This window comes from Ochotona princeps, chromosome 2, assembly GCF_030435755.1.
Source record: "Ochotona princeps isolate mOchPri1 chromosome 2, mOchPri1.hap1, whole genome shotgun sequence".
Lineage (NCBI taxonomy): Eukaryota > Metazoa > Chordata > Mammalia > Lagomorpha > Ochotonidae > Ochotona > Ochotona princeps.
The window spans coordinates 160,427,915-160,441,770 of NC_080833.1; the positions used below are offsets into that span (position 1 = coordinate 160,427,915).

Consider the following 13,856-nt stretch of genomic DNA (forward strand, 5'->3'; position numbering starts at 1 on the left):
GTCCAGACAGTCGAACTTCCCCGTGCTCACCTGGACTAGGGTCAATGTTGGCCAGCAGCTCCAAATGGGGTCTCAGCCGGTTCAGGTTTGCTGGGTCTCCAGTCCGCTGCAGAGCAATTGTCAGTTCCTGAACACTCTGTGCAAAAGAGGCTGGGGTCTGCAACTTAAAAGTAGATAAATGTTAGCTATCCAAAAGCAAAACAATCTTCTAAGAATGAAAATTATTTACAACATCATGCTTTTTCAATTTATTAAGTTTTTCTTCTCTGTACATTTGGTGAAGCTGGATTATCTGCCACCCAAAGCTGTATCTACAGATTGGTTACTGTATAAGGTCTGTTCCCTCAGCCGTCATATTTTTCAAATGTGAGAATGTTTTCAGTTCCTCAATTTCAAAGTACTCTTTCTACTCTACATTCTATTGCACCATGTTTAGATGAAGTGAAATCTGCAAATACAGTCTACAGATACTGCTATACAAAAGGAAAACCACACTGAACTCCCTGGACACAAACCTTCACAGACTCAGTGTGAGGCCCGGCTACCATGCGTATTAAACAAGTTCCAAAATCTTTTCCAGCTCAAGATTTCACCAGCCAGGAACTATCGGAAGCTATTAGCTTGCATAGTTCCCTAGTGCTTAATGATTCACACTCTGAAAGTAATTCTTTACAGCTGGCATTACGTGAAACCTAAGGCCAACTGGGACCCCTGGAATGAGTTGGCAGGGACTTCCCAGGAGAGCACCAAGAAAGCCTCCGTGGACAAGGCGGAGGAGCTCCAGCAGAGAGGCCCCGCGGTAGCTGCCGGTCACAGTGTAACTCATAGGCCTCGCTTCCCTAACACGGTGGACGGTCAGCAAAACCACCAAGGAGCCAGCCTGTCCAGACCGCACCCCAGGGCTCTGCAGCGTGGGGCTCTTACAGAGTGAGGGCCCAACAGATTCCTGGCCTTCCCCGAGGAGTTTTCATCCAAGACCAATTAAAAGTTCATTTGTTACCATAAAACAAAATGACCTATATTTGGAAAAAGGCTAATTCTAGGGCACAATCCTCAGTAGGCTAGGCCTCCACCTGCGGAGCTGGCACTCCTCCGGACGGATGCTTGACCTGGAAGAGGCCTTCAGCTCCTCGTTTCATCCCAACCGGTCAAGCAACTATGGCCACTTGGGGAGCGAACAAGTAGATGGAAAATTCCTCTCTTGGCCCCTCCTCTCTCTGTAACACTTTCTTTCAACTAAAAATAAGTAAATCTTTTTCTTAAAGATTTATTTATTTTTATTGGAAAGGCAGATATACGGAGAATAAGAGAGACAGAGAGGAAGATCTTCCGTCCGATGGTTCCTTCCCAAGCGGCCAGAATGGCTGGAGCTGTGTCGATCCGAAGCCAGGAGCCAGGAGCTTCTTCCAGGTCTCCCACGCGGGTGCAGAGTACCGCAGCTTTGGGCCGTCCTCGACTGCTTTTCCAGGCCACAGCAAGGGAGTTGGATGGGAAGTGGGGCCACCAGGACATGAATCGGCACCCATATGGGATCCCGGCACGCTCAAGGTTAGGACTTTAATCGCTATGTTATCGCACCAGGCCCAAATTTTTTAAAATAAATACTTTTAACTGACTAATGATCATTACTCACAACAATATATAATAAGGAAGACAGACAATGACGAAAAACAGGGAACTCTTAAAGAACATGAGAGAAAGCTGGACAAAGTATTCTAACACCAATGAAACCTTACTGAGCATAATGGTATTGTGATGTGGCTGGTGATGACATGATACTTGATAACAGATACAATTTACAAAAAGCAGACTAACATTCACGTTGACACACATCTACTTTTCAAAGATGTATTTATTTTTATTGGAAAGGCAGATCTACAGAGTGAAGGAGAGACAGAGAGAAAGATCTTCCATCCACTGGTTCACTCTCCAAGTTGCTGCAATGGTCAGAGCTGAGTTGACCTGAAGCCAGGAGCCAGAGCTTCTTCCCCCGGGGCTCCCACACGGGTGCAGGGTCCCAAGGCTTTGGGCTGCCCTCGACTGCTTTTCCAGGTCACAAGCAGGGAGCTGGAAGGCAAGTGGAACAGCTGGGACACAAACTGGCATCCTTATGGGATCACAAAGCGAGTAAGGCGAGGATTTAGCTGCTGAGCCAATGCGCTGGGCCCTTGACACACATTTCTTAAGCAAATGAATTTTCAAAAGACAAAATACCAAAACTCCAATATTAGATTAAGGAGTAAGGAACAGGGGTAGGCGCTGTAGCCCAGGCAGTGAAGCTGTTGCTGGGAGGCCTGCATCTCCTTCCAGTGCCCGACTCGGGTTCCAGCTAGACTCACTTCCTACTAATGGCCCAAGTCCTTGGCTTCCTGCCATCGACATGGTAAACTTGATGAAATTTCTAGCTGCAGCATTCAGCTTGGCCCAGCTCTGCCCACCACAGGCGTTTAGGGGAGTGAACCAGCAGATGCAATGTATCTTTCTCTCTGTCATTCTGCCTTCCCAATAAATCAAAAAACAAACAAAAAGCCTCCACAACACTTAAAAAAATAAAAGAAGAAAGAACAAAAAGTTCTACCTTGTCAATAATGGACTGCATGTGAGATTTGTGGGACTGGTCTCCATACAGCAAAGAGGACCACTGGTCTGGTGCAATTCGTAAACCTGCTTCCATAGCAATCTGTACTATCTGGGAGTCGTGTTCTCGACGAAGAGCTTCGTAAGTTCTAAATTCTTCTTTCAGTTGCATCAAGGAAGAATCTTCATCACGTTTTGTGACCTAGGAAGACACAAATAATCTTATAATGTGCTAAAAAAGAGTTCATACTTAAATTAACACTCGAGATAACATAATTTTACTGTAACAGATTCCTGCCACTTGTTGCGGTTCAGTGGGTCAAGTTCTTGTGTGTGCTGTTTTGAGCCCTGACACCTCCACTACTGATTAAGCTCCCTGTCTCTCTCTGTGTGTAACTCTTCCAAATCAAACCAACTTAGAAGGGGGGGAGGGGTAGGGAGGGACATGCTGTGGCACACAGCCACTAGTGCCACTATCTTGTACAAGTACTGATGTGACCCTGGCTGCTCCACTCCCAGTCCACTTCCCTGCCTTGCAAAGCCGCAGATGGCAGCACAAACGCGTGGGGTCCTGCATCCACTCAGGAGACCAGGAAGAAACTTCTGGCTCCTGGATCTGGCCTGGCCCTGTCTAAGCCGTGCTGCAATTCAGGGAGTCATTCAGCAGATGGAAGATCTCTACCTCTCCTTCTCACTCAGTAACTCTGCCTTTCAAATAAATGAAACCTTTTCATCTCCTGGATAGATCTAACAGAAAGAATGAATATGTGCTGGGATGAAACTGAAAGACTGGATAGGGCCAGTGCTGTGGGGCAGCCGGTTAAGCTGTCACAGAGGCTCCTACACATCTACGCCAGCTGCTTGCTAATGCATACCAGGAGAAAAGAGACAATGACTCAAATGCTTGGGGTGCCCTGCCACCAACGAGGGAGGGACAGATGGAGTCTGAGATTCCTGACTTCAGCCTGGCAGAGCCATACATGACTATGGGCATTTGGGGAGTGAATTACCAGACGGAACATTTCTCTTCTCTTTCAAGCAGAGGAAAAATAAACATTTAATAAGGACTGGATAGATCTTGACATACATGCCGCTGCAAGTGTGCATATGTATACATTCTTTACGAAAGAAAACTGTAGGGGTTGTGCTTAAAGCGCAGGGTATAAGGGTGCAACCTGTCACAGCAGTGCCCCATACTGGTGCCACTTTGAGTTCCAGCAACTCCACTTCTGATCCAGAATTAGTTTCCTGCCAAGCGCCTAGGAAAATTAGTGGAAGATGGTCCAAGTCTTTGGAACCCTGCCCCACTGTGGGAGACCCAGCTCAATCTCCTGGCTCCTGGCACTCAGCACTGGGCTCAACACTGGCCGTCGCAGCCATGTGGGCGATGCACCAATGGATGGAAGATTCTCTCTCTCTGCGACTCTTTCAAAATAAATTAAAAATACCTATCTGATAAACTAGAGTTTTAGATGCTGATGTGATTCTAAAGATGACTAATTTCTATGTGATTTAAACATGAAAGAGCACTGTGGAATGGACCACAGAGTCTGAGATGCTGGGCTAGAAAAACCAGAATGAAGATAAAAAGAGCTATCAGTAAATCTGTGCCAGTCAGTACCTTAATAACCACCCTATTACTGATTAAATCTATTCTCTTCACTTGCTGTGGTGAATACTATTGCTAGCGTTCCAATGACTCACTTTCTAAGTCAAGCTGGATTTAGGCTTAGGCTTATTAAATCAAAAAAAGTAACTGTAGCCTAAAACCATCCATATCCATTTCTTACATACTTCACAACAAATTTTGCCATGTAAAGCTTTTTTCCAAGGAGTCATATTCTCCTACCAGAAAATTTTCATTTTTTCCTCCCAGCAAACTATAGAATATAATATCCTATCATTATTCAGCCCCATAGTATAGTTCATACTTTTGTACCACAATGACATGCATTTTAAAATGTGTTATCCTTATTGCAAGGAAAATTTAATTTATACTATTGTTATGTAGCTTGTTCATAGACTAAATACATAAAAATCAAGAACTATATTTTGTTATTATTCAAAGGGGACTCATGTATGTGCAAGTGCTCATGTATGTGGTAACACTGGTACCACAAACTCCCAAACAGCCATCCTGCCACATGCCTGCTAACAGTGACCTAAATGAACAAAGTTGGACATGTTGTTCATTTCTCATTTTTCAAAAAGATTTATTTTTTTATTGTAAAGTCAGAGTTACAGAGAGAAGGACAAACAAAGAGAAAGATCTTCTGTCCTCCAGTCCAATCCTCAAGTGGCCACAATGGCCAGAGCTGAGCCAATTTGAAGCCTGCAGCCAGAAGATTCTTACCGATCTCCCACGTAGGTGAGGGTCCCAAGGCCTTGGGCCGTCCTCCAGTGCTTTCCCAGGCCACAAGCACAGAGCTGGATGGGAAGTGGAGCAACTGGGATACAAACTGGCGCTCATACGGGATTGCAGCATGTGCAAGCAAAGGACTTTAGCCACTTGGCTACAGAACTGGGCCCAAATTTCTGATTTTTAAAAATTAATATCAATGTTTTGACATGACTGAGAGCCACACCTTATGTATATTCTGGTGTTTTTGAGTCATTTGTTCTTTCTACCAAACAGTGTTTAATTGTAACAGTATGCCATCTACATTCTTTTTTTTTTTTCTTGGTGATCAATAGCCTAAGTTTATTAGTGGCCTCAGGCTTTTATAGACTGAGGGTCCCAAAGGATAAGCAAGGAGGCCCTGTAAAGGAGCTTACATAGTTCTCATGTAATTGTTTCCATTCAAATGATATCCATTCAATTGTTCTCATACAAATGATACCCAATCAACTGTCTTCCTACAAATCTCTCTTCTTTAGTTTGTAAGTTAGGCCTGAGGAACATAGCTAGGGAGAGCAAGCTCTTGGAAGGGCAGGAAATGGAGAGAAGCAATTTTTTTTTATTATCATACAAATATAGCTTCACCAGGGACTAGAGATCCTAACTGCCTAATATCCCATCTGGCTCCTCACGTTCCGCAGGAGAATGACCCTAGCTGCCGTCAGGAACAGGCGCCGAAAAGCGCTCTGGCTGAAAGCGGGTGGAGAGGGGGCAACAGCGCCAGGCATTCTCCAGGGGGCCGGTCTAGAGGTCCCTGGCAGAAAGCAGAAGTCTTCAGGTGTCTGAAGTACTGCTTGGAGGTTGGAGGCTTCTCTCTGTTGAAGTCTCTTTCTGGGGGTCTCCACCGCACTTTCTATCTGCTTTCAAGTCCCTGTTCAAGGGCGCGACTTGTTCAGTGTTTGGCAGCGACCGGTTTGGTGCACAGAGCCTGATAAAGAATATGCGTGGACTGACGCTCAACAGCCCTTTCTACATTCTTAAAAGGACAAAGAAAAACATGGCTGGAATTTTCTAAAAAGATATCGGGAACTTTACTAAGGTTTCAATATAATTTGAGGGCTTCAATGCAGGCTCATACCTTGAAGCAGGAGGCCCTGTAAAGGAGCTGAACGACATGTCCGATGCTAGTTTTCGATGCTTGAGGAAACCGGGGCTCCAACCTCTGCACCACAAAGAGAACCAACACTTTCCTTGACAAGGCAGAACCATCTTCCAAGGCCAGCAGAACCAGTTTTAGAGCTTCTTCCTGCATTGCTGGTAAAATTGGGAGAAGCCAGTTTACATGTGTGTAGAGAAGATAAATCCATTTATTACAAGGGAAATAATCAGTAATTTCTATGGGTAGCACTCAGTTAGTGGGCAATACAATAAAGTATACATGCCTACTTTCAAACCATTTTTTCAGGCACATCTTATGAAAGCAAACACTTGATCGGCACATTTAGGAGAACCTCCATCAAAATGAATAAACTTTGGGTATCAAGTGAAAAATGTTAAGTTCTCTGAAAGACTAACTCATAAGGAGTTACCTAGCCATGACTAGTCAAGCAATCCATTACTTAATAACAGACTGTTGCAAAAAATGATCATGTATGTGCTATTTGCAGTTCCTCTACCTGGCCCGAGGAACTGGCAACCTCTGGCCCTCACTGCTGCCCAGAGATTGGAAGAGAGCTGCTGAGGGTTCTGGTGCTGCAGGATGAGCTCCGTGACCGTGCGCTCCCCCAGAGAGCGCGCTGCCCTCATGGCCCGGATCCGGCCCTCCTCTTCCACGAGCTGGCAGTGCACCAGTGTCACCAGCTTCCTCTGCATCGGGCGGCTCAGGACACTCTGAGTAGTGCTGTTCAAACCTACTCCTGTGAAAGAGAACAAGCGTTAACAACGAGACAATATCCACCGCAGCTTAGAAGCACGAGTTCTCCCATCTATCCAATCTATCACTCGTGGTATAACAGTGCTATAGTGAGCTAAGCCTGTGTCTGAGGCGCTGGCGTCCCGTGCAGCTCCCTGCTCGTCACCGGGGACAGCAGTGCAGGATGGGCCGAGCTGGGGCTGCACCCCATGGGAGGAGGAGGAAGCTCTTGGTAGCACAGCCACAGCAGCCCAAATGTGGGAGTGAACTGGAGGATGAAAGACCTCTCTGTCCGTCCTCCTCTCTCTAGCTCTGCCTTTCAAATAATAGTAATCAATAATAATAATAACACACTTTAAAAGAGGCCCTCTTATAATCACTAACGTATTGGAACTCCTGCAACATTCAGCCACACTTAGGATCATTTAAGCTCTTAGCTCACTGTTGTACTTATGGGATTTTTTCTTAAGGACTTATGTAGTTGAAAGGCAGAGTCAAGAGCAAGACAGCAAGAGAGCTCCCATGCAATGCTCACTCTCTAGACGGTCACAACAGGTGGGGCCAGGCCAGCCAAAGCCAGGGGTTTCACGGGTGTCCTTAACATGGGGCAGGGGCCCAAGCACTCGGGATATCTTTTGCTATTTTCCCAAGCCTATCAGCAGGGCGCTAGATAGGAAATGGAATAGCTGGGATTTGAACCAATGCCTGGGCAATGCTAGCACTGCAGGAGGTTATTTAATCTGCTATGCCAAAATGCTGGCCCCTCTAATATTATTTAGCATAAAGAAGGCTTGATTTACTATAAATACATAAATTTGATTAATATTTACTGAGAGTTTACCTTAATGGCTTAATATTTTTTTTATCCTGACAATTATCTGAATTTTTCTGATTCTTCTTCTTCACACTTACTTATTTAGCAGGCACTTAGAGAGAGAGGGAGAGAGCACACAAGAGACAGACACCCCGCTTTCTGCTGGTTCACTCCTAATGGCTGCAACACCAGGGCTGGGTCAAGCTCAAGTCAGGAACCAGGAACTTCACCCAGGTCTCTCACAGATAAAGGACCCTGCCCTAGTGCCTGGAACACCTGCTGCTTCTCTTCCAGGCACATGAGCAGGGACTGGACTGAAAGTGGAGCAGCCATGACTTGAACCAGTACTCATACGGGAAGGCTGGTGCTGCAGCTGGTGGCTTTACCCACTATGCCACAGTGTCAGTCCTCACAATTTTAATGCTAACAGATGCAACATTAACACACACTTGCTTAGAATGGATAATTGTATAAAATTTACCTCTAGCACTGCTGAGTGGTTTCAGGTACAATGCTAACTCTTCCACACATTTCTTGGCTTCTTCATAATGCTTTGTATCTTCAACCCCACTACACAAAGTAACGGGCTGTTGTTCAGGGACCTGACAACCAAAATAAAAAGGCCTGAGTATTCATTCATTATAAAAATATTAAGTATATTTTAGGTACTGATTAGCTATAATACCAGCAACATCAAAACAATCACTAAATTTACTGAATCTTTTCAAAGAGTTTTTTGATATACACATAAATCTATTGTATTATTTTGCTTCTGCTTTATGGAAATGCAATTAATTGATTAACTTAACGTACATGAGTTTTTAAAAAAAATATATGTTCACAGTTGTATAACCTGCACCACAATGAAATTAGAACATTAGTAATACTCCCCCGAATTAAAAAAAAAAAAAGCCAGCCATCTTCACAGTCATCCGTTTCCTCCCATCCTTTTTTTTTTTTAGATTTATTCATTTTTGATTACAGCCAGATATACACAGAGAGGAGGACAGAGAGGAAGATCTTCCATCCGATGTTACACTCCCCAAGTGAGCCGCAATGGGCCGGTGCTCGCCAATCCGATGCCGGGAACCAGGAACCTCTTCCGGATCTCCCACGTGGGTGCAGTGTCCCAATGTATTGGGCCGTCCTCGACTGCTTTCCCAGGCCACAAGCAGGGAGCTGGATGGGAAGGAGCTGCCGGGATTAGAACCGGCGCCCATATGGGATCCCAGGGCTTTCAAGGCGAGGACTTTAGCCGCTAGGCCATGCCGCCGGGCCCTCCTCCCATCCTTTTACTAGCCTTAGGAAACACGAATCAATAGTCTACGGATTTCTCCATTCTGGACAATTCATATAAACAAAAGCAAAGCTATACACTATCTGGTCTTTTCTGACTTCATTCATTTATCATGCCTTCAAGGAACACCAAGTTGAAGAATGGACCAGCACCTCTTTTTTATGGCTGAGTAACATTCCACTGAAAGGATATATCACATTTTTAGTATAATCATCATTTGACCAACATTCAGGGGCTATTTTGATTTTTGGGAAAACATATTGGTTTTTTTTTTTTAAAGATTTATTTTTTTTTTATTGGAAAGGCAGATACATACAGAGGAGGAGAGAGGGGAAGATCTTCCATCTGATGATTCAATCCCCAAGTAGCCGCAACGGCCGGTGCTGTGCAGATCCGAAGCCAGGAGCCAGGAACTTCTTCCAGGTTTCCCACATGCGGGTGCAGGGTCTCAAGGCTTTGGGCTGTCCTCGACTGCTTTCCCAGGCCACAAGCAGGGAGTTGGATGGGACGTGGAGCTGCCGGGATTAGAACCGGCGTCCATATGGGATCCCAGCATGTTCAAGGCGAGGACCTTAACCACTACGCTATCGCACTGGGCCCAATCATATTGGTTTTTAAAATTTTTTTGAATAATACTATTATGAACATTTGGGAACAAGTATTTTTGTGGTAATTATTTTCTCTTGCCTTTACAAACATACCAAGGAGTGGTAGTGGTTTAAACTTCTTAAAAAATATTAGAATATTTTCTAAGAGTAGAGCTCACTTTACACACCTAGCAGGAGTGAATAATGGTTCAAATTCCTTCACACGCTATCCTTTAGACTTAGAGTTTCAATGCAGTAGCAGAGCAGGCTAATTCTGTCCTTTCTGCCTGTGTTTTACATGGGCACCTGTTCATGTCCCAGATGCTCCTTTTCTGATCCAGCTCTCTGATTACGGTCTGGGAAAGCAGCTGTGCTTTCCACACGGGCAATCTGGAAGAAGCTCCTGGCTCCCAGCTGCAGATCAGCTCAGCTCTGGTCATTGTGGCCATTTCAGGAGTGACTCAGCAAATAAAAAAAAATAAACACATCTTCAAAAGTATTTTTATTTAATTTGAAAGACACACAGGAAAGAATGCGAACAGGGAGAAAAGGGACACTAGCCCGACAGCCCGAGCTCCCCTTCCTGCCAGCTGACTTCCCAAACGCCCACGACTGTCAGGGGCTAGCGCAAAGCCCAGTCTGGAAACTCAATCCAGGTCTCTCCGAGAGGTGACAGGAACCCAAGCAGAGCCACCATGGCCACCTCCAAGGGTCTGACAGCAGCCTGCTGCAGTCTGCAGGCAGAACTGGCATGCGACACAGAACGCTCTGATGTGTACCTGAGCACTGCAACTGAACTTTCAGAGTTTGGCTCTAGCCCCTACCTAGGAGGCGAAAAGTGGTATCATGAAGTTAAGATTCTTAAAAGTTCACTTTTACTTATTTGAAAGACAGAGTGGCACACATACACACAGAGGGAGGAGAGAGACAGAACGAGAAATCAAGAGTCAAGGTCTCGGGGCCCGGCGGCGTGGCCTAGTGGCTAAAGTCCTCGCCTTGAAAGCCCCGGGATCCCATATGGGCGCCGGTTCTAATCCCAACAGCTCCACTTCCCATCCAGCTCCCTGCTTGTGGCCTGGGAAAGCAGTCGAGGACGGCCCAAAGCTTTGGGACACTGCACCCACGTGGGAGACCCGGAAGAGGTTCCTGGTTCCCGGCATCAGATTGGCGAGCACCGGCCCATTGCGGCTCACTTGGGGAGTGAAACATCGGATGGAAGATCTTCCTCTCTGTATATCCGCCTTTCCAATAATAATAAATCTTTTTTTTTTTTTTTTTTTTTTTTAAAAGAGTCAAGGTCTCCCATCTATCTGATTACTCCCTAAATGCCGACAACAGCTTGGGCCGAGCCAGGCTTTCTCCCACGGAGGGCAAGGACCAAGGATTTAAACCATCATTTGCTGCTCGTTGGTACATTAGCAGGCAGCTAGTTGGTAGAAGATTTATAGAAGGCAGGCATCATTAATGGTGGCTTATGCCACTAAGCCACAATGCGCTTTCATTCACCGATTCCTAAAATTTTGTTTTCAACTGACAAATTCATTATACACATTTCTGGGATGTAATGGAATGTTCCAATGCTTCTGATGTTTTTGAATGATTAACCATGAGGCCAGTTAACAGGTCACTCACCTTATGCAATTATCAATGAAAATACTTAAAATACACTCCTGTAGTAATTTCAAAGTAGACTGTATTATTAATTATAGCTGCTATCCTACCGAATCCCTAAAGTTTATTTCTCTGTCTCTCTCCGCTGAACTGTAAGTATTCCTTTACAGCTAAGGATTCTGACCATCCTTTGAAATAGTTACTGGCGAGAGAATCAAGATGGTGGAATAGGGTAAGGACACGTTTAGATGGACGAAGAAACATTTAATCAGGGTGAAGCAGAGAGGACACAATCCAGGAAACAGGAGAGGACAGAACAACAGCAGAGGTGTACCTGGAGACTGACAGACACAGGAAAGCAGAGGACAGAACGGTGTGGTGTTGCAGTGACTGATACTCCAGCGGCATTCAGCTAACGGCCACCTGAACTCCACCAGCAACCAGGTGGGAAGGGACTTTAACTGGGAGCCTGGGAGGTAAACCCAATAAAGAACAGTCCATCCTTCTGGTCCGTTGGATTTGCCCAGGAGCAGAGGCAGCAGATCACGGACGGGCAGTGTGAGAACAGAGTGGATTTCACAGCCCAGTCAGCCCCCTAGAGCCGAATTAGACGCCATTTTGTGTAAGGAGGCAAAGGCAAGGCAAAGGACTGAGCATACGCTGAGCTGGGAGTGAGCTCATTTCTGACTCAGTGAACTGCAGCAATGTGGCATTCTATGGGTTCCACCCACGACAGGTCTGAGGAGCCCTCAGACATGACCAGCAGATCAAGAACTCTAGCAGAGGCACTTCAGGCACCATTTTGTACACTGTGGCAAACGCTTTAGGACTATAGGGACAACAGTGAACTATGCATGTGCTGAGCTCGTGAGAACTCACCGAGTTCAGTGGATTGCACTGGTCCTGCAGGAAAATCATACTGACTGTGGCATCGTACAAGTCAAAATAGGTCCGTGTGGCACCCAGACCTAATGTCCAACAGGTTCCGACAAGATCAGCGCCACCAACAACCTAACTATATAGGACACCTGGTATCTCTCTAATCCTGGGACCTGCTCCAACCGGAAGTGAGAGAAAGGTTGCAGAGACAACAGTGCAGCCTCAGCACGGTATCACAGGAGGTGGAGAGTGGTGAGCCAGGAGCTGGGGCTATGGAGACTACTGTGGAAATCTAACATAAGAACCCAGACCTGGAACTCGCTGGAGGTTGTGGCACAAGTGGCTGCAAGAAAAAAGTTGTGTACCAACTGCAACAAGTAAAATCACATTGTAGACCTGTGGGTGACACAGCTTAGAAACCTGCCCCAAGGAGAAGACTCTGCTAACCAGAAGTACAATGATAAAGAGCAAAAAAAGAGACAAAGGCACAATAAATATTACCGAAAACTCCCCTGCAAAGGAGCAAAACCCTATGCCAACCTCAAGAGTTAACTGAGGAAGACATCGAGAAAATGGGGCACACAGAATCCATAAGATTCATTTTAAAGATTCTGATCAAAAATGAGAAGCACATACAAGAGTTCAAAGAATTTAAGGAAGCAATAAAGCAAATCAACGCTGATATATCAGAAATTAAGAACACAGTAGAGCAAATTAAAAGTACAATGGAGACTCTCCAAAATAGAATGAAGCAAGAAGAAAGAATCTCAGAATCTGAAGATACTTCCTGTCACCAGGGGGAAGCAAACAAAAAGCTGGAAGCAGAGCTGGATCAGGCCAAAAAAGTATTCAAGAATTGAAAGACACTATTAAGAGGCCAAATATGAGAGTTATGGGAGTCCCAGAAGCTACAGAAAGAGAAGCTGAGTTTGCAAACGTATTTAATCAGATATAAAGGAAAATTTCCCTAATTGGGAAACAAGATCCAGGACGGGCACAGAACTCCCAACAGGCTTGATCAAAAGCAATCTTCACCAAGAAACATGATCATCAAGCTCTCTTCAATCGAACAGAAGGAAAAGATCCTTAAATGTGCACGTGAAAAAAAACAGTTGACATATAAAGGAATGCCAATTAAGCTCACAGGAGATCTCTCACAGGAAACTCTACAGGCAAGAAGAGAATAGAGTAACATATTTCAGATTCTAAAAGACAGAGATGGCGACACGGGTGAGAAACTGATCTTGTATAAACACTCGCTTACTCACTGAGTGCCTACAGCAGCCAGAGCTGGGCAAAGCTGAAGACAGGAACCAGGAACTCAGCCCAGATCTCACACAGGGTAGAAGCACTCCAACATTTGAGCCAGCACTTCTGATCCCCGGGCACGTTAGCAGAAAACTGGATCCAAAGTGGAGGCAAAACTGAATTTCAGGCAATTCTATCAAAGGTGTTAATGTTCCAAACAGTGGCTAAACCTGCTGTATGAGCCTTTTCCCTTTGCAATGTACATCTGAGGCATACCCACGTCCTTTTGTACTTTGACAGTGATTTCTTAGAACTTCATTTTATATAGCACAGTTGCACTGTAAGGATGCCTACTGTTTATCCAACATTAAAAAGCATCATTAGGCTGCAACTCTCACTGGTGTATACAAAAGCCAAACAGGAAGTGGGACAGACCAGACTAGTCTGCAGTGCACACCGGCACGCACAGGAACCAGGGCTGGGGGTGTGCCTGGCAGGGTTTCTGGGATGGCTCCGACTGGGCTGCAGTTCTCGCTGGTGTGTGTCAGGGTCAAGTGCATGGTGGGTAGGGCTGGACTGGGCTGCAGCATCCA

General features: G+C 45.4%; 1 protein-coding gene across 3 annotated transcripts in view; it reads right to left on the minus strand.

The window, feature by feature from the left end:
* The window catches only part of RC3H1 (ring finger and CCCH-type domains 1), a 65,512-nt gene that overhangs the window by 26,330 nt on the left and 25,326 nt on the right, over positions 1–13,856 (minus strand). For all 3 annotated transcript variants that reach the window (XM_058660684.1, XM_058660685.1, XM_058660686.1), the window contains exons 3-7: positions 8,123–8,243; positions 6,592–6,831; positions 6,054–6,229; positions 2,579–2,779; positions 31–163 (exon numbers count right to left, since the gene is read on the minus strand). In XM_058660684.1, coding sequence (XP_058516667.1) covers positions 31–163; positions 2,579–2,779; positions 6,054–6,229; positions 6,592–6,831; positions 8,123–8,243 — 871 coding nt within the window. The remainder of the gene's footprint in view (positions 1–30; positions 164–2,578; positions 2,780–6,053; positions 6,230–6,591; positions 6,832–8,122; positions 8,244–13,856) is intronic.